Source organism: Mixophyes fleayi, chromosome 5, assembly GCF_038048845.1.
Source record: "Mixophyes fleayi isolate aMixFle1 chromosome 5, aMixFle1.hap1, whole genome shotgun sequence".
Classification (NCBI taxonomy): Eukaryota; Metazoa; Chordata; class Amphibia; order Anura; family Limnodynastidae; genus Mixophyes; species Mixophyes fleayi.
The window spans coordinates 208280775-208303788 of NC_134406.1; the positions used below are offsets into that span (position 1 = coordinate 208280775).

The following is a 23014-nucleotide window of genomic DNA, read 5'->3' on the forward strand; positions in this document are numbered from 1 at the left end:
ATAAACTCACTTCAAGCACTTTTTGTACAATTGGGTGCAGTGCACTCAATCAAATTTCCGATTTAAAGCTCTTTGGGATCAAACATAACAATCCAGCCTGTTTGTATTCTGAATATTCTCTTCCTCCTATTGAAAATGAAAGACAGTCCTTCAAGTTTTCCCAATCAAGTGCCCTTTTGAGCACTATGGTTGCAACACTACCATTGTGTTTATGTTATTGTGTTGTTGTGAATGAACCTATCTAGATATACCTACGAACCATACATACCTGCCCATTGTCCTGTCACATTCCTTGCCTCAATTGTCTTTGCGCTAATGAACACTTTCTTGGCTCAGCCACCTTAAATTACTTTCATACAGCATATTTTTATTTTTGTTTTATTTAAAAACTGCCCAATTTTAAATGTATTCAGTTTAAGTCTACATTGTCTTTGAAAACTCTGTAATTGTTTTGCAGTTATTCCTCTTAAATCTGAGTTGGCTGTAGAGATCCTGGAGAAAGGACAAGTTCGCTTTTGGATGCAAGCTGAGAAACTCTCGGGTAGTGCCAAGGCCAACTATGTGTTCAATGATAAGGAGATTCAGAATGGTGATGTAAGTCAATAGACTAGAATCTCTTTAAGTAGATGAGATAGCAATGTCTAAATTTAAAAGTAGTTTGTGACATCAATAACAGATATTTCAATGAATATACTAGTTTTAGAGAGCTTTAAAACCTCCCCCAGTCCATTACATACCTACAAAAGCAATATAAATGAATGGAGATGGACATATGGATATATTTAACAAAAATAAGTTATATAAATAATATATGTATAAATATTCTATCCTTTAGAAAAATGTGTGCATTATAAGGACAAATGCCTCCTCTAATGTAGAAAATTATAGATATTAGAAGTCGCCTTATATCTGTGACCTGTATAAAATCACTCACCTTTGAGACTGGAAAACTTCAAATGTGCATATCATTTACAATAGGGAGTGTGTTATCCAATATATTTCTATAACTTGTATACCACATTTAGCTCCCTTTTTATTCTATTCATACTGTTTGGCTCCATTTATAGCACTTATTTCACAAACAAGGAGAAATAATGCTTTTCTCTGGGTATGTACGCTATATCACATTTATGATGTAACTTGCAAGCTATTTATGTATGGTTGCTTAAGTTATTGTTCTGTCTCAAAGAAATACAAGATGAATTTGGACAGTAAGACTGGCATTGTGGAGATGATCATGGAGAAGCTTGAGGATGAGGATGAAGGGACCTTTACCTTCCAGCTTCAAGACGGAAAGGCAGCAAACCAATCCAGTCTGGTACTTATTGGTGATGGTGAGTATGACTGTCTAGTACACTGCATGTTACAATGCACACAATCTCACTATGTAAGCACAGATATGAAGTTTATTTAGGTATTATTATTATCTTTTATTTATAAGGCACCACAAGGCTTCCACAGCGCCATACATAGGAGGTTACAACATATAACAAAATGACATAAGTACATACAGATAAGAACAATGGGTACAGATAAGCAGAATAATAAAGGCATAGATCCATTTAACAGAACAAATTGTATGGCATGCAAAAACAATACATCCCACAAACAAAACGGGACAGAGAGTGGGTAGACATGAGATATAGAGTACAGACATGGGACATAGGGTAGAGAACCCTGGCAGTGAGAGCTTACATTCTAAAGGGAGGGTCTGCAAGATACTGAGACCATAATGTAGAGAGGCCTAAAAGGGGCAATGATGATGCACAGGCCTAGGTAGGACAGAGTCCTGGTGCAGAAGCTTAATTGAGCAACGTCCAGGAGGGTGCAGGGGCCAAGTAGGTGTAGGGGCCATAATGGTGTTTGGGTTTAGGTAGTGTAGAAGTCCAGATGGTGACCAGGGATGTATGATATGTGATGGAAATGTAATCAGCAATGCTATAAATGGTAAAACAAGAGCAAGGCAGCACCACAAAAATAAAATCCAAGAAATCTCAAAGGGATATGGAGATAGAGGAGGTGACACCAGAGACCAGTAACAAGGGTGACTCTCTGGTCAAAGAATCAAATTGATGCTGGAAAAATGTAGTGCAAACGTGCAGATTTCTGCTCTGCCCCTTCTCTTGGAGAATTGTAGTAGTACAAATGAGTGGATTATTGGTATGAAGTAATGTTATGGTGGACCAGTACAAAGGCAAATGTAATGCAGTGTAACAATAGTAGAGTTAAGAAAGTGAAGCAGCAATATAAGAGAAAACAAAGATATAATTACCAAGTAACATTGTCCAGGACAGTGAAATAGGAAGTGTAGTGGAAGGCTACAGCAGGCTGCAGCTTGTTAAAGGTATATCAGAGGTTGTTCGCGATTTCTTCAACTGTGTCGTTTAATTGTGCATTTCCTAACACTTTGTGAGAGAAACCACTTAGTGTAGGAAACCCCAAAAGGTCCCCCCTTAAATGAATGCTAAGATATAGGTGTGAAGAATACAGATACATCTATGCTAATTGGTCAGCTGATCAGAAAACACTATTGGTCTATGTCAGGCTAGAGGCGAGCAAGGCCAGACTGATGTCATAAACTATGTTTCTCTGATCAGCAGCCTAAGACAGGTTATAGCAAATTCTGTTACATACTTTTAAAAAACAGAATTTGCAGAGATGTGAAACACAAATTACAATCAGATGAGACGAGGATAGGGAAGGAGAGGATAAGACTAGTAGCAGCTGATGCACATATCTGGGAAAGAAAGAGAAGAAAGATGTGTAGCAGTTTTCTAATTTAACTGTGCATTTCCTAACACTGTGTGATATAAACCACTTAGTATAGGAAACCCCAACCATACGTACACTACCCTTAGATAGTGTACATATGGTTATTTCATGAGGCATTCTAGCCACATCTGTACTATGGTGATGGAGCTTAAACGTTAAGCACTGTACAGGAAGCCCTTACACGTGGTTATTTGTGAAAGCTCATGAAGCTGTCATGTGCATTCTTCAATATCTGTGTGCATTGACTTCCCATACAGCACAGGTATCAGTGATTCTTATTCCAAGCTGGCTTTACTTCTATTTACCACAAGTTGTTCTGAGTACATTGGGTATGTAAATAGGAGGTTGTGTTTCGGCCGTTTTATATATATAAAACTCTAATGGTTATGTGACCAACCTGTATAGAACTTTCTGCAGCACCTGTCACTCTTCATAATTGTTAGGAACATGCAAATTCGCAATATTTCTGTAGTAGACAGAAATTTTGATGGTTAGAGGGCCATCTATGTGGGTCCTGAAGTGTATAAGGCTGTCTTTCGCTGAAGTAATCTCTTGTGTTACATGACTAAATATCCAATCATGACATGCATGTAATTCATGTGATATAAGTCAAACACAAGTATTGTAAATGCATGTACAACCTCTTGATGTACAGTATTATATAACATGAATTTCTCCATGTTTTACATTTACTTTTGTGTTATAATTACAGCCTAATTCTATAGAATATATTAGACAAGTGCTGTATTTTTATATGTTTTACTGTTATAGGGTCCTGTGTTCCGCCATAATAATGATACAATGCCTTTGATCTTATTAATAACTAATCTTATTAATTATTGGGATATAATGCAATCTGCGACTTTTTTTCTATTTTAGTCACGTCGAATAACATGCACCCGTGACATCTCAGATGTACTCTAGAGGCGTTATTTTACACAACCTTTTTGTGCTTTCGCCTTGTACCGCTTTCTTTGTTTGAAATGCCCTCTGCCAAATGCACATGTAATTCTGTGTTTAAAATGCTTTGGCTTTCAGTCAGTTCTTAATCTGTGCATAAATTTGGCGCATGCAAACAGCAGTGAAATGCTAGTAGCTAGTATGAGTAACTCAAGCTCTGCCCACCGCGATTGCATCATCAGGGGCGATATAGGAGCTCCTTCACAGTCACTGACCACTCTATGCCTTGTTTATACTTGCACTTCAGTCTAGGGTGGCATGGGTGACATTCTGCACACTTTGTACATCATTGTTCAATCAGGCTTTATGAAAATGAAACATACAATGCTTCAGTGATGTCACTGGTTCCTAGCAAGTTAGGATGCTTTCTGGTTCAGCCTAAAAATCAGGTCATTATCTATAAGGGGCAGGTCCACCTTATTGATCACTACATTGGATTTGTAACTGTTCATATATTTTTAGAACACACAACCAGGGCACCCATGGGATATGGTATTTTGTGCAGTCCATTACAAGTCCCTTAGTTTTTTTTTAGTTGTCAAATACAGTAAACCAGGTGTAGGACCCAATCCCTACAATTTATTTTCATATAGATGCCTTAGGAACCTGAATTATGTGAAAATCCCAAATTACAGATTTTCAACAATATAGGCCTGATTTAAAAAATTTTTTTTATTAACAAATGACCCTGTGGTGCTTTGTATTAATTATGGACTTATTTATCCTCTGCAGTGTTTGATAAACTACAGAAAGAAGCCAGATTCCAGAGACATGAATGGATCCGGAAACAAGGTAATGAATCATGGCACCGAGAGCAGACAGAAATGGTACAAAACATATTAATATAGTATTTCATCTAGATTTTTTGTGTGTTATTTGAGAAAATAAAAACATCAAAGGATATAGTCAAGTATTTTAGCTTTCCACTTGATAAAACATGAACATATGGTTAAAGGGAATTTCATATAAGGAGATTGATTGTAAGATATAGATTCTTATTTGCAAAGTACCTAATTATCTGCATAAGTGCTTTCGCTAATTTGAGAAATAATTAAAATACAATGTTAAATACCTAATATCCATCAAATGCTGTATGTTTTATTTACTATAAGGTCCTCATTTTGTGGAGTATCTCAGATGGGAGGTTACTCCTGAGTGCAATGTGCTGTTGAAAAGTAAGGTAAGAAAGGGTAATATATATATATATATATAATATACAATATAAAATAATATTTACACCCTTGTTTTCGGTGACTTGTGAAAGTGTCCAATAAAACGTATTTGGTCCTGTAACAGTACATTAGTTAGAAAGAGCTACCCTCTCCTGGGCAGATTGTGGGACTTACAATGTTTCTTTTGTAACTTAACTACAGGTTGCTAATATGAAGAACGAAACAAGTATAACATGGTATAAAGATGAAATGGAGATAATGATTGATGAGAAACATGACTTTAAGGATGGTGTATGTACATTACTCATTACCGAGGTAAGTCACACATGACAAACAATGAACCTGAGGCCCAACTAATCACCCCCCAGCCATAACGAGCAAAGAACAACTGTATCACTGTAATTAAGTGCTGCATTTTGCCCATAATGCTAGAATTCATCCACAGTGATGGAGATTTCTTAAATATATGTTTACACTGCAATTGTGTTTAGTAAATGTGTATTTTAATGTCCTGTATAAGGAAATAAGCAAATTGTAGCTCAAATCCCAAAATGTTCTCTGAGTTTATCATCATAATGAATAGGATTCTCAAGGCTTTGCAGTGAGCACTGTGTTGTGACACTTCAGTAAAAACTGTTATTTTTTACAATAATTTATTATTCCTACATGGCAAAGACCCTATTTTTATATTATTTTTGTAGATCACTAGGAAAGATGCTGGTATATATGAGTTACTACTGAAAGATGATAGAGGAAAAGACAAGAGTGTGCTTAAGCTTGTGGATTCCGGTAAGACTTGCTCAGCTGGTTTCTTTACACTCCTTGGTCTGCTTTGAATACTTGTCTGTCTGCCTTAAAAGATTGTTATACTGCTTTTGTTCTTTTGTTGTTATGGAATTAAAGACCTCTGGGGATGTATTTTTCTATGAGTGTTAAGTTTTCTCTTCTTATGTTATGTCTGTCTTTAAATCAGTGAATCAGATTAAAGAGGAATATATATGAGTTTTATTCTGCATTAAGTGATGGCTTCATTCTGTTGCTTGTTTTTCTTCGGTTAGGTATCCCTCTACTACTGTCCTCATCTACTATCACTGTACCCTCTATTATAGTACCACACTCTGTTACTGCCCTCCTTTACTCTCATTGTACTCTCAACTATAGTGCTTGTCTCTACTACTGCTCTCCTCTACTCTCACTGTACACTCTACTATAGTGCTGCCCTTCTCTACTCTCACTGTACTCTCTACTATAGCGCTAATCTCTATTATTGATTTCCTGTATGCTCACTATACTCTCTATTATACTGCTTCTGTCTACTACTGCCATCCACTACTCTAACTCTACTCACTAACATAGTGCTACTCTCTACTACTGCCATCTCTACTCTCACTGTAATCTCGTAATCTCTACTACTACCCTCCTCTACTCTAACTCTACTCTTTACTATAATGCTTCTGTCTACTACTGTCTTCCTCTACTCTACCGCTAATCTCAACTATAGTGCAACTCTCTACTGCTGCCTTTCTGTATTCTCACTATACTCACTACTAAAGTGCTTCTCTCTACTACTGCGCTCTTCTACTCTAAGGCTACTGTCAACTATAGTGCTAATTTCTACTGCTGCCTTCCTGTATTCTCACTATACTCACTACTATAGTGCTTTTCTCTGCTACTGCGCTCTTCTACTCTTACTGTACTCTATACTATAGTGCTACTCTCTACTAAAGCCATTTTCTACTCTCACTGTATCCTCTACTATAGTGCTTCTTTCTACTACTGCCCTCCTCTAATCTAACGCTACTCTCTAGTATAATGGTACTCTCTACTACTGTCTGTTTGTACTCTCACTATACTCTCTACTAAACTAATTCTATCTACTACTGCCCTCCACTACTCTAAGTTGACTCTGTACTATAGCACTGCTCTCTAATACTGGCCTCCTCTACTCTCACTATACGCTCTACTATAGTGCTCCTCTTTACTACTCCACTCCCCTGCTCTAACTCTACTCTTTACTATACTGCTATCTCTACTACTGCCCTCCTCTACTCTCTATGATAATGCTTTTCTCTACTACTGCCCCTTTCTACTCTACCTCTACTCTCTACCTCTGTCCTCCTCTACTCTTACTGTACTCTCTATTATAATGCTCCTCTCTACTCCTGCACTCCTCTCTAATACAGTGTTAGGGCCTGAGTCATTAAGGAAAGCAAAGCATAAAAATGGAGTAACTTTGCACCTTCGCAAAACCATATTACATTGGAGGGGGAGGTAAATTTAAAATGTGTGGACAGATTTATAGTTGGGGTAGGGCATGTCCTAGATCAATTTTACATTTCAGTGTAAAAGTAAAGCTATCAAGTATTTGTGTTCTAGATAAAAAAAAAAAACAGGCAGTATTTAATGTGCAAAATAATAAACTAATATGTAACCCTTGCATTGTAACATGGTTTGTCCCAGAGAACATTTACTCCTTTATTTGCCTTATTGCCTTAATGACTCAGGCCCTTAGTCTTTACTATTGCATACCTCTACTACTGCATCCTCCATTCCAATGGCCCCCTTTTCTACTGTGCTGCTCTCTAATTACACACTCCTCCATTTCTATGCTCCACCTTAATACAGTAGTACTCTATACTATAGCACATATCTATTGCCATGATTGCTTCTCTCTGCTACAGCAATTTTCTTTTCTACTTCACACCTTTATTACTACAGTCCATTTTTACTCCACTTCTATGCTAACTACACTTCTGTGCTCTTTACTACCGAACTACTCTCAAATACTCTTTTACTGCCTCATTGCTACACTCTACTACTACACAACTTACTACTACGCTCCTCTCTGAGACAGTGCTACTTTCCACTATTACACCTCTCTACCACCATACTACTTTTTACAACTGTGCTACTCTTCACTACTACATTCCTCTTCTTCTACAACAGCACTTCCCTCTTTTATAGCGCTACTCTGGCTCCATGTTCCTCTACTAGCTCTACAGTGGCAATGTTTTGACTGTTTCTTTAACAAAACAGCCATGTAACTATATTTCCTATTTTCACAGCATTTGATGAACTCATGACTGCAGTTTGCAAAATGATTGGTAAGTATTTATTAGCCTGGTCATATTGTTTATTTTTTTTCAACCAAATCATATATGACACTAGGTCTATGCTTACAAATCCCAAACAGAGGCACAAAAAGTTAAATTTAAAGTATATTGGTAACATAAAAAGTTGGTAATACAAATCAACATTGGTTTATTTTATAATAACACAATAAGCACATATATTGTGTGCCAGGTAGCTACTCTCATCACTTGGACAGAGACTTTCAAATGAGAAGTCACATCCCAAACAGTCCAACCACTCTATGGGACCTGTTTATTAATGGGGTTCGTTCTCCGGTGATAAGTCTATTTTCTTACCATAGCTTATTGTGGCGATAAAAAAACAAAACGTATCACTGCAATTTACAGAAAAAAAATATAGTCAGGGTAGCTGTTACTCAACTGAGTCAGAGACAGTGGTCTGAGTGGTAAGGGTTAACTTACCGCTTCTCCGGGCCAATCTCTGTGGATATGCGCATGTGTGAGGTGGCTAGCAATGGCTTTAAGTTCCATTAGTAAAGATAAATACAAGTTAAAAACAGCTTAAAAATGTTAAAACATTTCCACATTCAAAGAATAAAGCATTGTTTTGATGATTTTCATCTGTTATTGCGAATCCCAGATGCAGATAGCAGAACAGGTATTACAGCAGTACTATATACTTGTTAAAGAGGCTTCTCCATGCAGAGTTAGGTTACTGTAGTGATAGCAGTGTTATTGCCGGTGGAAACCCTTTGTTGTACAGGGAGAAGGCAGAAAAAGCCCTTCACTGGTCAAAACATCCATGTTCGCTGGCAATAGGGCTTTTCACCATTTGATAAATTGACCCGTATGTTTTGTCCTCCTTCTCACCAGAGATCCAGAAATCAAAAAGTTAACACACTCATCTCCAGCAGATAAAGATTAATATATCTAAACAACAGTAGCTAAATATAAAAGTTTATTAACTAATTTAGTGAATCAAGGACAATGCGTTATTTTATTTGAACAGTACACTGTTTATTGATAAAAAGTTCCAAAACTAACATGCAGATCAAAAGGATTGAAGCAAAAACCAAACGCATCATCAATGATTCTTTGTGGTCTTCTGTTAAATTGACAGGAAAAATGTAACCGTACTACCAGAATCTTAGGAAGTTTTTGGATAACTCTGCCAACCTTCCCTAAGAAGGGGGACAAAAGGCTGACAAAGTATCAGTTAAGATAAGCCATTAATGTAGTTTGTGGTACAGGAAACAAAAAAGTTTAAAGGTGCAGACTAGAGAGGAGTGAAGTAAAGAAGGGGTAATAATAATATGTAATGGAAGAAAAGGAAAGAAAGAGAAGTGCAGTAAAAGTAAGTAGAAGAAAGAGAGATGGTAAATTCTGTAGGTGGATGGTGGATGTGAGATATGCGGATGAATGTTGATTAGCTAGGGTAGGTATTGAGAGAATGGGGAGGAACAATTGATACAAGTTATGCAGAGTCCTCTACCTGGAGTAATGGAGTAGTCAGAATCTGCAGCTTGGGTGCTGAGAGTTGAGCACAGTGGGACCAGCAGCCCAACAGAGATGACAATTGAGCTCAGTGGGTCTTGCAGCTGAGTAAAGATGATATTTCAGTAGATCCTTGAATCATCCTTGTTTTTTACAATGATGGCAATCTTCAGCTCTACTGTGCTGCTCAATCTATGTGTGCACTAGACTTACATAATGTGTTAGGCTTTTTTCAGCTCTTTTTTGCCCAGGACTTCCACTGTCACTCCCAGTAGTAGCAAATATATGTTTCTTTAACAAAACATAATTAATTAATTAATTAATTAAATATGATAAAAATATTTTGTCTTGTTCTTTTTTTTCAGCTGAGTCGGCCACTCAGGTCAAAATCCAGAGCAATGAGGAAGGCATAAGGCTGTACTCATTTGTAAACTATTATGTAGATGATCTCAAAGTCAGCTGGGGTCACAAGTAAGTCAAAATTAATCAGTCTAACAAGTGTTTATCAATTAGAAGCCTTAGCTATTTATTGAAGTGTTTATGAAAGAGGCCAGTTTGCCTAGATATATGTTTCATGTAAGCGTGTTTTGTGGGGTTGTGCTTTGTGGTGTAGGCATCTAGTCATGCAGGAACATCAGCCGGTGTGTGGTCATCTTACATAATCTTCTACTTATGGATTTGTTTGTTTCCTAGTGACAGCAAGATAAAGTACACAGATAGAGTTAAGAGTGGGGTCACTGGAGAAATGATTTGGCTACAGATAAATGAACCCACACCCAACGACAAAGGCAAATATGTAATGGAAATGTTTGACGGTAAAACAACATATACAAAGGACTTAGATTTGTCTGGACAAGGTAAGGAATGGTATACACATATATTGTATTTTGTATTATGGCCATTTTATATATATGCATCATATTTTCATAGTTCATAATCATTTTAATAATTGCTAAAACATATATAAATGATAACTATAATGCCTTAACTAATTCAGATTAATATATTATAATGGCTGATTATTTGCTTGTATCTATTATTATTACAATCATATGATCATGATTATTTCTTTTATAGCTTACGACGAGGCCTTTGCTGAATTCCAGAGACTAAAGTAAGTTCTATGGGGCAATTTACACTTAGAGCATCAGGAGACAATGCTCATCTTTCTAGAACATAAAAGAAATACTACTTGGAAACTACTTGCTGATCCTAAATAAACAGATACTTTATTAACACCACAAACACATATTTAAAATAGCAATAAATTTAGAAATGCAATTACTTAAAATACACCTTTGTTAACTATAATAGTGCAAGTATTTCCTGGGGTAAGCAAAGGTGCTGTGAGTTTCTGTCGGTTGCATCCTTTAACCCTTAAAGCGCAAATTCATAACATGAAAGCTGGTAACTTCTGCTTTTTACAGACTGGAAATTTTGTTTTACTAACATAATTTTTCAGTCTATTAGTCTTTAGTCTATTTATCTTTAATTAGGAAGTGCAGAGATGTATGTGTCCTACAGGGAGGGTATATTTTTGTAACCAATAATTGTAAAGATTGAAACATTACATCTGTGCTCTTCAAAATTCTAACTTATAACATCCCCTGAGAGCATTGCTCCATGGATGTCTGCATGCTTCTCCTGGGGGTAATGTCTAACAGTGCCTGTGTTCTTAGTCGCATAAGAGAATGATCATGGCTATAAGGTGGCTTCAGCTTAGATATGATTGTGTTGGAGATATACGATTGATCTCATGCTATATCACCATGTTGCAGTCAGACACCCATGTTATTCCTTGGCTTGGTTAATTAGTTAGCACACCCTAGATATATTTCTGAAGTCTAGTTTATTCAGACTTTTATTATGCAGTCCACCATTGACAGGTTTGTGTCTCTGTCAGCTTTGTTGTGTCTTCTCATGGATACTGCTACAGCCCTCTACATGTCTGCCTCCATTGTGTGGGCGTGACAGATTAAATAAATAAAAAAAAAAAGAATCTTAATATTTTATATCAATTAGACCACAATGTGACAATCAAGATTCGTTGAAATATGTGTTTCTATTAGTTAATCATTTTTCATTGATTGTGTTATGATGAGTACTAAAGCCTTTTGGAATCAATCTTGAAGTTTGGGATGAATCAGAGAACTCCATACTAAGGAGTCTTGATTAGGAGAAAATATGTCCGTTTCAGTACTGGAAAATATACCACCAGTTTATGTGTTCACACTGTGTTTACAAGGATAATATGCCAGAAAATGTTAATCTTTCTTTGTTTTGTTTTTCTCCAATATCAGGCAAGCTGCAATAGCAGAGAGGAGTGAGTTACACCTTTTAATTATTTATATATTTATATGTGAAAATGTATTGTAGCGTTTAAAGCTGCATTACCACCTAAAGTGGTGACCGTTTTTATTCACAACTTCAAAATATCTGGAGAACAGGGGTGTGAGTGGGTGGACCAATAAGAAGCCACAATGTCTGTGATCCTCTCCAAATTGTCACAGGGCCCAAAAACATCTGCACGCTTCAATGCTCCACTGCCTACCTATGAGCACATTTAGGGGTGTCATTTTGTAGAATGTACTAAATAAATGATAGCTAGAATCTGATTGGTTGCTATAGGCAATATCTCCACTTGTTCAAACCTGCAGTTTAGTAAATATACCCCTTAAAGTTTAAGAACAGTAGAACTTTGCAATATCTTTTTGATGCTACCCTGAAGTAATATTACTGAATGGTTAATTAAATTATTTATAAAGTAATTTCCCAGGAAGAAATACATTGAGCATTCCTCCCAACATTGTCCTGGGGTTATTAGGGACAAATTGAGCTCACAAAGATTGCTGTCACACCATGTTGCCTAAATCAGGACAGTTGAGATGTATGCATTGAGACACCTCTCTGATTCAAGTATGCTCAGAAATTAATGGCGGTAGTCTGCTTGACGCATGGGGGATATATTTTTTAATTTTGCAACTTTCATCCTCCTCCTTGAGTGCGTGATAATAAACCATAGCAAATTAAAGTCCCTTAATACCCCAACTAGTACTTCCTCTAGTTCCTATATATATCTTATGTCTAGTTATTCCTCAGTCGTTAATCAGCTAGGTTATTTCATTCACCATGACATATTGCACATAGATCGAATTGGCCAGCTCAATCATTTATAAAGTCAATCCTACAGCCGTAGTGCTGTGTGTGGGGTCACTTACAATCAGTTTACCTTAATTTGCTCTGAATTAATTTGTCATGTTATGTTAGTATATTGCACCTACTTTGGTTGCTGATGAGATGGAAAAATGGTCATTTTGGAACATAAAAATGGTCTGGATATAGCTGACTTTCTTAAGTTTTAAAAGCACTTTGTTGTTCATTTTGTGATGCAAAGCAGTAAAGGAGCAATTACATCATCTCTTGCCCTTATTAAGGCTATATGTTGTATGAGTGCATAATGATTAATAAATGCATTTTTTTTACACTTTAGATCGTGCCAGAGTAATAGGCGGTTTGCCTGATGTTGTAACCATACAAGAAGGAAAGGTAAAGTAAATATATAATGGAAATCTTGGCAAATTGTTTAAAAATAGGATTTTTTTTATTTGGTAAATCAGGAATAAATTTGTGGAAAGGATACATAGCCTTAAGCCTAAAGAGTCATCAGTCTGTCACTTAAGCTCCCACCAACTTATAGTTTTTCAATAAACTTTCTTATCAATATTAAATTCATCTGCAAATGTTTGCACTATTTGTTTCATTGGACATATCTCATAGGGGCATATTCAATTGTTGGTGTTACACAGAAAAGTAATGCGGCGTGCGCACTATTACCGTCATTACGGTAATAGTGCATGTAATTACCGTTATTATGGTACCTTTCACGCTGGATTTAAGCTCGCAGCTCCGTGAAATCCGGCTCAGTATTACCGTAATAACGGTAATACTTTTAACGCTGCGGGAAAATCAAACAATTGAATATGCCCCATAGTGCATTACTTTCAATTGATACAATAGTTGCCTAATACCAAATAGCAAGCATTTGCTATTTGGTGTGTATAGCTAACATTAGCACTATTTTATGGCTACCTGTCTGCTATAATTTTATGTTAATTTAAGGTAACCCTGATTTAGGGAACAAGTGTAGGCATAATATAAGTTAATATTAGAAGAAGTAATTAAAGTAAATTTACCATCAAACTATAAACTATCAAATAGGTGGAAAACTGAATCAGGGCAGTAACAATCACTGGGCCCCATAGAAAATTTTGAGGGTATATTCATTTGTAGTAAAGCCCAGTTTGAGCTTCCAGTTCTAGAACTAAAGAAATATTGGACAAAGTGGAAGAACTACCACCAGAGTAGCCCATGTAACCAGCGTGAAAGGGGCCAGCGATGCTGGTCCATCCTCTAAGAAGGTCCCCTGCTCTACTATGATTCAAAGGCCCTCTGCTCTGCTTCCGAGAAGACACAGGGGTTGGGGAATGTGCAGTGTAGCACCATTGGGGAGTTCTGCAACAAGGTTGGGAGAGGGCCTATAGAGCAGGTCTCAGAGTTACCTCATATTTTGCTATGAGGCCCAGCAATTGAGTATTTCTCACCTAATTGGAGCATAGTGGGGACCACCATGGCAAACAGACCAGCATCTCTGGACTCTCCTCGCCATTGGATGGCATAGTAGCCATATAGGCTTCTCTGGCTGTACTTCCACCTGTCACGGGCACTAGGAGTCTTTACCCAGGGATCACCAGATGGTAGGCTTACCAGAGCAATGTAGATGGTAATAGAGTACTCTGGTAGCTGGGTGATCACGGAACATGAAATGATGGCCGATGAGATGCTCAGGAAAGTCTATGACTAGCAACACTGGTAATAATGAGGTAATAATACACAAGGAACTGTATGGACAAGGACACGTGGAGGTAGTCAGTGGTCTGCGATAGCAAGTTGTACCACTGCTATAGTGAGGAGGAATGTCCAACAGAAACAAGGAGGTGATGAGAGTCAGTGGTCTGCGGCAGCAAGTTGTACCACTGCTATGTGAGAGGATGATGGAACAGGTGATAACGGAAACAGGGATCAGTGGTCTGACATCAGCAAGTTGTACCACTGAATATATATGTGAGGAGGTGCACAGGGGAAGACTGCAACACAGGATATACACAGGCACCTTATACACGATCCACTGTAATATGCACAATATAGATATACATATAGATATAAATGACTGAGCAGGTCTGCAATCTAGAAAGTCTCTTGAAGTAGTCCAGCACAATAATAACACAGTCAATGATGGCAATAGACTCAGCGGATAGCAGACTCCAGAGAGAACCAAACACAGTCCAGCAAGATATGCAATACACAGCACAGTCAATGAGAAGCATGCATACCGTGGTTCAGCAGGAGCAGTCAGATGGGATAGCAGCGGTACCTGAGCGGCGGGAGGCCGCCTGGATAGGAAGTCCCTGGATAGGTGAGGCAGCGGTCTAGCAGGTGCAGCGCACAGGTGAGTAGACCAACAGGGACACGAATTCACAGGAGTCAGCAACACGTGGAACTGGACTCATAGGAGACCCAGGAGAATGGAGATGATCCAGCAGAGGGTAGTAGATGAGATACAAATCAAATGCTGACAGGAGGGTAGAGACCAGTGGAACACGTGAAGGCGTGGAGAGTGGATCAGCAGGAGATGGAGGATAGCGCTGACCACAGCAGCAGGACTCAGCGGCACACGGAGGTAACCAGTAGCAACCACAGGAACCAACAGCGATGGGAAACAGGAGTGCAGCGCAGGGCAGGAGCTGTTGATCATGAAGTGTAGCAGATGGTAATGAAAGCGGCAGGCTTGAGGAAGTCACAGCAAAGATGAGATGAGACTGTAGTGCACGGAGGCAGCGGATAGTAATCAGCTGGCAGTAACGATGTTGAACACAGGCGAGTTGAAAGCAGGAGACTGTAGTGCACGGAGGCAGCGGATAGTATACAACTGGCAGTCACGATGATGAACACAGGCGAGCTGAAAGCAGGAGACTGTAGTGCACGGAGGCAGCGGATAGTATACAACTGGCAGTCACGATGATGAACACAGGCGAGCTGCAAGCAGGAGACTGTAGTGCACGGAGGCAGCGGATAGTAATCAGCTGGCAGTCACGATGTTGAACACAGGCGAGTTGCCAGCAGGAGACTGTAGTGCACGGAGGCAGCGGATGGGAATCAGCAAACAGACTTGATGAGAAGCAGGTGAGTGAAGTAAAAGCTGGAGTGCACGGAGGCAGCGGATAGCAATGAGCAAACAGTCACATAGATGTAAAATAACGTAGAAGTGGTTTAGAAGACTGTAGTGCACGGAGGCAGCGAATAGGAATCAGCAAACAGTCAAGATGATACAGTTGATGGTAGAAGTGGTATGGAACCACAGTAGTAGAAATGGTTTGGAAACCACAGGAATCAGCAGCGCTGAATACACGAGTAATACAGGAACACCTTCAGAGACTCATGAGGAATGAGACTCCAAGATCAGGCCACGTGGTGTTGACCACAGGTGCTTAATATAGGGAGGTTGCCTGATCTGCCAATTGAGTTAAAGGGGTATACACTGAAGTATAGAAAAGGGCTGCGCATGCGCAGACCCTCAGGATGGTGGACGACCACGGTTCCTAAATGTCCGGGAAGAGGCACTCACGGTCCGGTGAGTGACAGTACCCCCCCTTTTAAAGGTGGGCACAGAACGCCTGGAACCGGGCTTGTCCGGATTTTTGGAGTAAGACTTCTTCAAAAGGACAGGAGCATTAAGATCTTCAGCTTTGATCCAAGAGCGCTCCTCAGGACCAAAGCCCTTCCAATGAACGAGGAAGTGGAGGGCTCCTCGCGAAATTTTTGCATCTAGTACCTCGGTAATCTCAAAATCCTCCTCCTGATGAACTTGAACTGGCTGCGGAGCTGAGGGAGGAGTTGAAAAACGGTTGATAATAAGAGGTTTGAGCAAAGATACATGGAAGGCATTAGAAATCCGAAGACTCTTAGGAAGAAGGAGTTTCACACATACTGGATTGATAACTTGAATGATCCTATATGGACCAATAAAACGAGGGGCGAATTTCATGGATGGAACCTTCAAACGAATATTTTTTGTGGATAACCAGACACGATCTCCAATTTTTAGTGGTGGAATAGCCCGCCTCTTCTTATCAGCGAAAGATTTATATTTGACAGATGTCTTCTTTAAACAGGTTCTGACCTGAGACCAGATATTTTTAAAGGTCTGACAAACAGTTTCCACCGCAGGAACTTGGGTGGGCGGGAGGGCAGGAAATTCCGGAAAAGACGGATGGTGACCGTGAACCACCAGCACTTGACTTTTTGAAGATGACTCCTGAGATCCATCCTCAACGTCCGATGACGTCATGAACGCCCGATGAGGAGGAAGGCGTTCAGACTGAACTTTATCACACAGATCCGTAGATGAAGGATCTTGTGGAGGAGGACCTGGTGGAATAGACGAATGCTGTCTTTTGAATGAAACCACTTGGGAGAGACAACGATGATGACATTCAGTTCCCCAAGATGTAACTCAAGGAGTGCGCCAGTCAATCTGGGGAGAGTGACACTGAAGCCATGGAAGGCCTAAGACAATCGGACTTGTCGTAACAGGAAGGATCAAAAACGATATTTCTTCATGATGCAGGGCACCAATCTGAAGGGTTACTGGAGACGTACTCTGGGTGATGAGACCGTTGATGAGACGTGATCCATCTATAGCCGTCACAGTAATGGGTGTTTTTAAGGTAATCACTGGTAGAGACCATTGATTTACTAATGATTTGGAAATAAAATTTCCTGCTGCTCCGGAATCAATCAATGCCTGTGACTCAAAGGTTTTGGTAGCACAGGAAATCGTAACGTCAAAGGCGCAGACTTTAGATTTCATGGAAGATGGAGAGGACTCCAGGAACCCTAACCTTATCTCCCCAGTATTGGTTAGAGCCCGGCATCTCCTGGGACAAGAATTGAGCATATGCGTAGAATCGGCACAATAGATACAAAGTCTATTCTTTATTCTTCGGTCCCTCTCCTCTAAAGTTAATTTGGAGCGACCTATCTCCATGGGTATCACCGGAGATGACGCTGGGTGAAATTGAGGATTTGAGAGAGGAGGTGTTTTAACCGAAGTTGTTTTCTCAGGTTCTCTTTCACGAAACCTCAGGTCTACCCGATGGCAAAGAGAGATCAAATCTTCTAAAGAGGAGGGTAGTTCTTGTGAAGTCAGTGCGTTTTTAATTTTATCGGAAAGCCCCTGCCAGAAGGCGGCAATTAATGCTTCAGTGTTCCACTGAAGTTCAGAGGCTAAGATCCTAAATCGAATGACGTACTGAGCCACAGTGCGAGATCCTTGGCGAAGACGGAGAATGCTGGATGCAGCGGAAATAACACGACCTGGTTCATCGAATACACTTCGGAACGTGGAAATAAACTCGGCACTATCCTGTAACAATGGATCGTTTCTCTCCCACAGAGGGGAAGCCCATGCGAGAGCTTGTCCAGAAAACAATGAAATAAGATAGGCCACTCTGGAACGATGGGTAGAAAAATTTTGAGGTTGGAGCTCAAAATGAACTGAGCATTGAGTAAGAAAACCCCTACAAGTTTTGGGGTCTCCATCGTATTTTGACGGAGTAGGCAGGTGAAGCGTGGAAGCTGTAAACACCTGGGATGGCACTGGGGAAACGGAGGAAGGCACAGGAGCATCAACAGTAGTTGTGGCATCTTGTACAGACGGTCTTTGGGAGGCTAAGGCCTGGTAACACCGCAGTAAATGCCGTTGGCGAACTTCCTGTTGCTCAATACGAGTAACCAGATGCCGCAGCATCTCTTTGGCTGTAGGTTCCGTATCTGGGTCTGTCATGGCCTGATCTTACTGTCACGGGCACTAGGAGTCTTTACCCAGGGATCACCAGATGGTAGGCTTACCAGAGCAATGTAGATGGTAATAGAGTACTCTGGTAGCTGGGTGATCACGGAACATGAAATGATGGCCGATGAGATGCTCAGGAAAGTCTATGACTAGCAACACTGGTAATAATGAGGTAATAATACACAAGGAACTGTATGGACAAGGACACGTGGAGGTAGTCAGTGGTCTGCGATAGCAAGTTGTACCACTGCTATAGTGAGGAGGAATGTCCAACAGAAACAAGGAGGTGATGAGAGTCAGCGGTCTGCGGGTAGCAAGTTGTACCGCTGTCTGAGTGAAGGGATGGAATCCAAGTGGAGGTATCCGGGTAGTCAGTGGTCTGCGGCAGCAAGTTGTACCACTGCTATGTGAGAGGATGATGGAACAGGTGATAACGGAAACAGGGATCAGTGGTCTGACATCAGCAAGTTGTACCACTGAATATATATGTGAGGAGGTGCACAGGGGAAGACTGCAACACAGGATATACACAGGCACCTTATACACGATCCACTGTAATATGCACAATATAGATATACATATAGATATAAATGACTGAGCAGGTCTGCAATCTAGAAAGTCTCTTGAAGTAGTCCAGCACAATAATAACACAGTCAATGATGGCAATAGACTCAGCGGATAGCAGACTCCAGAGAGAACCAAACACAGTCCAGCAAGATATGCAATACACAGCACAGTCAATGAGAAGCATGCATACCGTGGTTCAGCAGGAGCAGTCAGATGGGATAGCAGCGGTACCTGAGCGGCGGGAGGCCGCCTGGATAGGAAGTCCCTGGATAGGTGAGGCAGCGGTCTAGCAGGTGCAGCGCACAGGTGAGTAGACCAACAGGGACACGAATTCACAGGAGTCAGCAACACGTGGAACTGGACTCATAGGAGACCCAGGAGAATGGAGATGATCCAGCAGAGGGTAGTAGATGAGATACAAATCAAATGCTGACAGGAGGGTAGAGACCAGTGGAACACGTGAAGGCGTGGAGAGTGGATCAGCAGGAGATGGAGGATAGCGCTGACCACAGCAGCAGGACTCAGCGGCACACGGAGGTAACCAGTAGCAACCACAGGAACCAACAGCGATGGGAAACAGGAGTGCAGCGCAGGGCAGGAGCTGTTGATCATGAAGTGTAGCAGATGGTAATGAAAGCGGCAGGCTTGAGGAAGTCACAGCAAAGATGAGATGAGACTGTAGTGCACGGAGGCAGCGGATAGTAATCAGCTGGCAGTAACGATGTTGAACACAGGCGAGTTGAAAGCAGGAGACTGTAGTGCACGGAGGCAGCGGATAGTATACAACTGGCAGTCACGATGATGAACACAGGCGAGCTGAAAGCAGGAGACTGTAGTGCACGGAGGCAGCGGATAGTATACAACTGGCAGTCACGATGATGAACACAGGCGAGCTGCAAGCAGGAGACTGTAGTGCACGGAGGCAGCGGATAGTAATCAGCTGGCAGTCACGATGTTGAACACAGGCGAGTTGCCAGCAGGAGACTGTAGTGCACGGAGGCAGCGGATGGGAATCAGCAAACAGACTTGATGAGAAGCAGGTGAGTGAAGTAAAAGCTGGAGTGCACGGAGGCAGCGGATAGCAATGAGCAAACAGTCACATAGATGTAAAATAACGTAGAAGTGGTTTAGAAGACTGTAGTGCACGGAGGCAGCGAATAGGAATCAGCAAACAGTCAAGATGATACAGTTGATGGTAGAAGTGGTATGGAACCACAGTAGTAGAAATGGTTTGGAAACCACAGGAATCAGCAGCGCTGAATACACGAGTAATACAGGAACACCTTCAGAGACTCATGAGGAATGAGACTCCAAGATCAGGCCACGTGGTGTTGACCACAGGTGCTTAATATAGGGAGGTTGCCTGATCTGCCAATTGAGTTAAAGGGGTATACACTGAAGTATAGAAAAGGGCTGCGCATGCGCAGACCCTCAGGATGGTGGACGACCACGGTTCCTAAATGTCCGGGAAGAGGCACTCACGGTCCGGTGAGTGACACCACCACTGCTTCCAATATAATATACATGTGTAGTGGAGGGTGGTTAGCTCCAGAACTAGAAGTTGCATAAACATTAGTTCTGAGTTTACTGTATTTGTGAAGTGATATGACATGTAGTTCACAGACCTGTTCCAGTCCTCTTCCTCTGATGTGTTGCCTGGAAGTTTTGAAGATAATAACTAAAATCTAAGTCAAAGAGTAAGGATATGCTACCAAAAGGAGAGGCTGCTACAGTCCTCCCTGTTCTAAAGGAAGGTGCAAAATCTGGATTTTTAATGTAAAGCATAGCTGATAGGTATAGCTCTGTATTGTATCTGCCCAGGTTGGGAGGCAGTATCTACATTCCCTTGGGTATATCATGATTGCACTTGTGTGTAATAGTTTTTTATGGATGACAGAGTAAGGACACATTGTCATTTACATGGATCTTATATCACTGATATTATTTTGTAGGCGCTTAACCTCACGTGCAGTGTCTGGGGAGAACCAGTACCAGAGGTCACATGGCTAAAGAATGAGAAAGAATTGATTGGAGATACACACTGCATTCTCAAGTTTGAATCTGGGAAGTATGCCAGCTTCACTATTACCGCGGTCGCCACCTCCGACTCTGGCAAATACTGCATCCGGGCAAAGAACAAATATGGCACTGAGACTAATGATTTTACTGTAAGTGTGTTCAATCCAGAGGGTGAAGAAGCAGAGGAGGAGGCTCAGCCCGATCCTAAGAAAAAATAAATAAATAAAAAGGAGACATTAGGGAGGGTAGAATGATGTGCTATTATAATGTGAAAGAGCCATTGTTTCTAAAACTTGTCCTCAGGTCTTTCAGCTGTGCAATTTTTTTGTGGTGTCCATCCATAACACTCTTAAACATGTCTCTGTGATATTATAAGGGACATCCCTGCTCCTGGGAGAAGATCTTGAAAGCAGAAACTATTTTGAAGACCTTAGACCCGGTTTGAGAAACAATGGCCTATGTGACTGGCTCCACTCCTTTGACCTACCTCACTTCTAGTTTAAAACTTAATTGGAGCAGCTTAAAGTGTACATGTCAGCTACATACTGGTGGCAACCTCTTTGTGAAATGAACCAATATTCCTATAAATTCACTAAAAACAAATGGTTCCCTTGTGACATCACAGGTTCCTAGTGAATTGATAGGCTGCATGGTTATTGGTTCAGCCAATAGAATGGCTGCATCAGCTGTGTGTGTAGGTGATGGATACAGTTATAAATGAACAGTGACTCAAAAGCTCTAGACATCATTTGCAACTTTATTATAAATTGATGCATAGTTTAAAATATTAACAAGCATCTAAGAATATTTGTGCTGAAACATTTTGTTTGTTGTATTTTTAACCCTTAGTATCATTATTCAAATATTTATCTATAAGCATAAATCTACCAAAAACAATTTGAAATAGCAAGAATATATACCTACCAAAATAATTTACTGTTTAAAAACATAATACTGCTATAATAATCGAAAATGCAACTAGTGCTGTATTTAGATTAGTATTTTGTACCATACTACATCTATTGTACAAGATCACTTATATAATATAATACAATTTGGCAGCATTACTTAAGTTAAAACATAACAGTATTTTCTAACAATATTTAATTATACATTTTGTCTTCTTTAGAGCCACATATGTACATACATGTTTAATTTAATTTATAAATGATATACTTAATTTATCACATGAAGACTCCTTGTAGTAGAACAGATTCTGTTTTCATCTTAATTCTATCATTAGTTTCTAGAATTCTACACCTGTTTACGAATACAAATAAACTACACTTTGTTCCGTTGTTCTATATTGGAATTTGTAAAAGAATAATAACTATAAAACATAGTTTGACTATTAAAAACTTTTACTATAGATGAGATGGGTTGTGCAACAGTTGTTGAATTATAACTATAAGCAGGCCAAAGCCTGACTGTAAGTAACATGGGAGATATGAAGATGAGGTGGGTGAAAGAACTGGAGTGAGGTTAAGGATAAAATATATGCTTTAAGTTGGCAGTACACAACTGGAGAATGATAGTATTTAAGGAGTCTAATTAATCAGTACTGTAGAATAACTAAACTGTGTACAATCATTCTGTACTGTAATACCACCATTGTGCTGTATTGTATGTCTTTCATTAGTGTTAATTTTCATTTTTGTTAATAGTAGGGTATTCAATCACTTCTGTATGTGTCTGCTCACTATTCACTAATAAACAGAGCACATATTTTCATCTCTACCTCCACCCTTGTTTCACTGTGTGTCTTTCTTTTTATCACAATATTTCACAATATTTCACCCCCCCACCCCACACCATGGTTTAACATCTCTCAGATTTACTATGTCAGCTTACCTGTGTAATTTCACAAAAAACATAATATAATTCACAAATCATTTATATCCACAAATATTATTGTCACTGTAAACTAGGCAAGAGCCTTGCAGCAACCAAAGAGCCAATCAGTTTGCAACACTACAATAATATTTATTTCCAAATCATTATTTTATATTCTAATATTACATGTTTAA

General features: G+C 39.8%; 1 protein-coding gene across 2 annotated transcripts in view; it reads left to right on the forward strand.

Annotated features, from left to right (window-relative positions):
* The window catches only part of MYOM1 (myomesin 1), a 95106-nt gene extending 72376 nt beyond the window's left edge, over window positions 1-22730 (forward strand). For both annotated transcript variants that reach the window (XM_075213362.1, XM_075213363.1), the window contains 13 exons: window positions 458-594; window positions 1190-1334; window positions 4465-4524; window positions 4845-4912; window positions 5106-5219; window positions 5606-5693; window positions 7970-8008; window positions 9856-9961; window positions 10184-10347; window positions 10568-10604; window positions 11791-11813; window positions 12981-13036; window positions 20921-22730. In XM_075213362.1, coding sequence (XP_075069463.1) covers window positions 458-594; window positions 1190-1334; window positions 4465-4524; window positions 4845-4912; window positions 5106-5219; window positions 5606-5693; window positions 7970-8008; window positions 9856-9961; window positions 10184-10347; window positions 10568-10604; window positions 11791-11813; window positions 12981-13036; window positions 20921-21205 — 1322 coding nt within the window. In that variant the 3' untranslated portion in view covers window positions 21206-22730. The remainder of the gene's footprint in view (window positions 1-457; window positions 595-1189; window positions 1335-4464; window positions 4525-4844; window positions 4913-5105; window positions 5220-5605; window positions 5694-7969; window positions 8009-9855; window positions 9962-10183; window positions 10348-10567; window positions 10605-11790; window positions 11814-12980; window positions 13037-20920) is intronic.
* The last annotated feature ends 284 nt before the right edge of the window (window positions 22731-23014 follow it).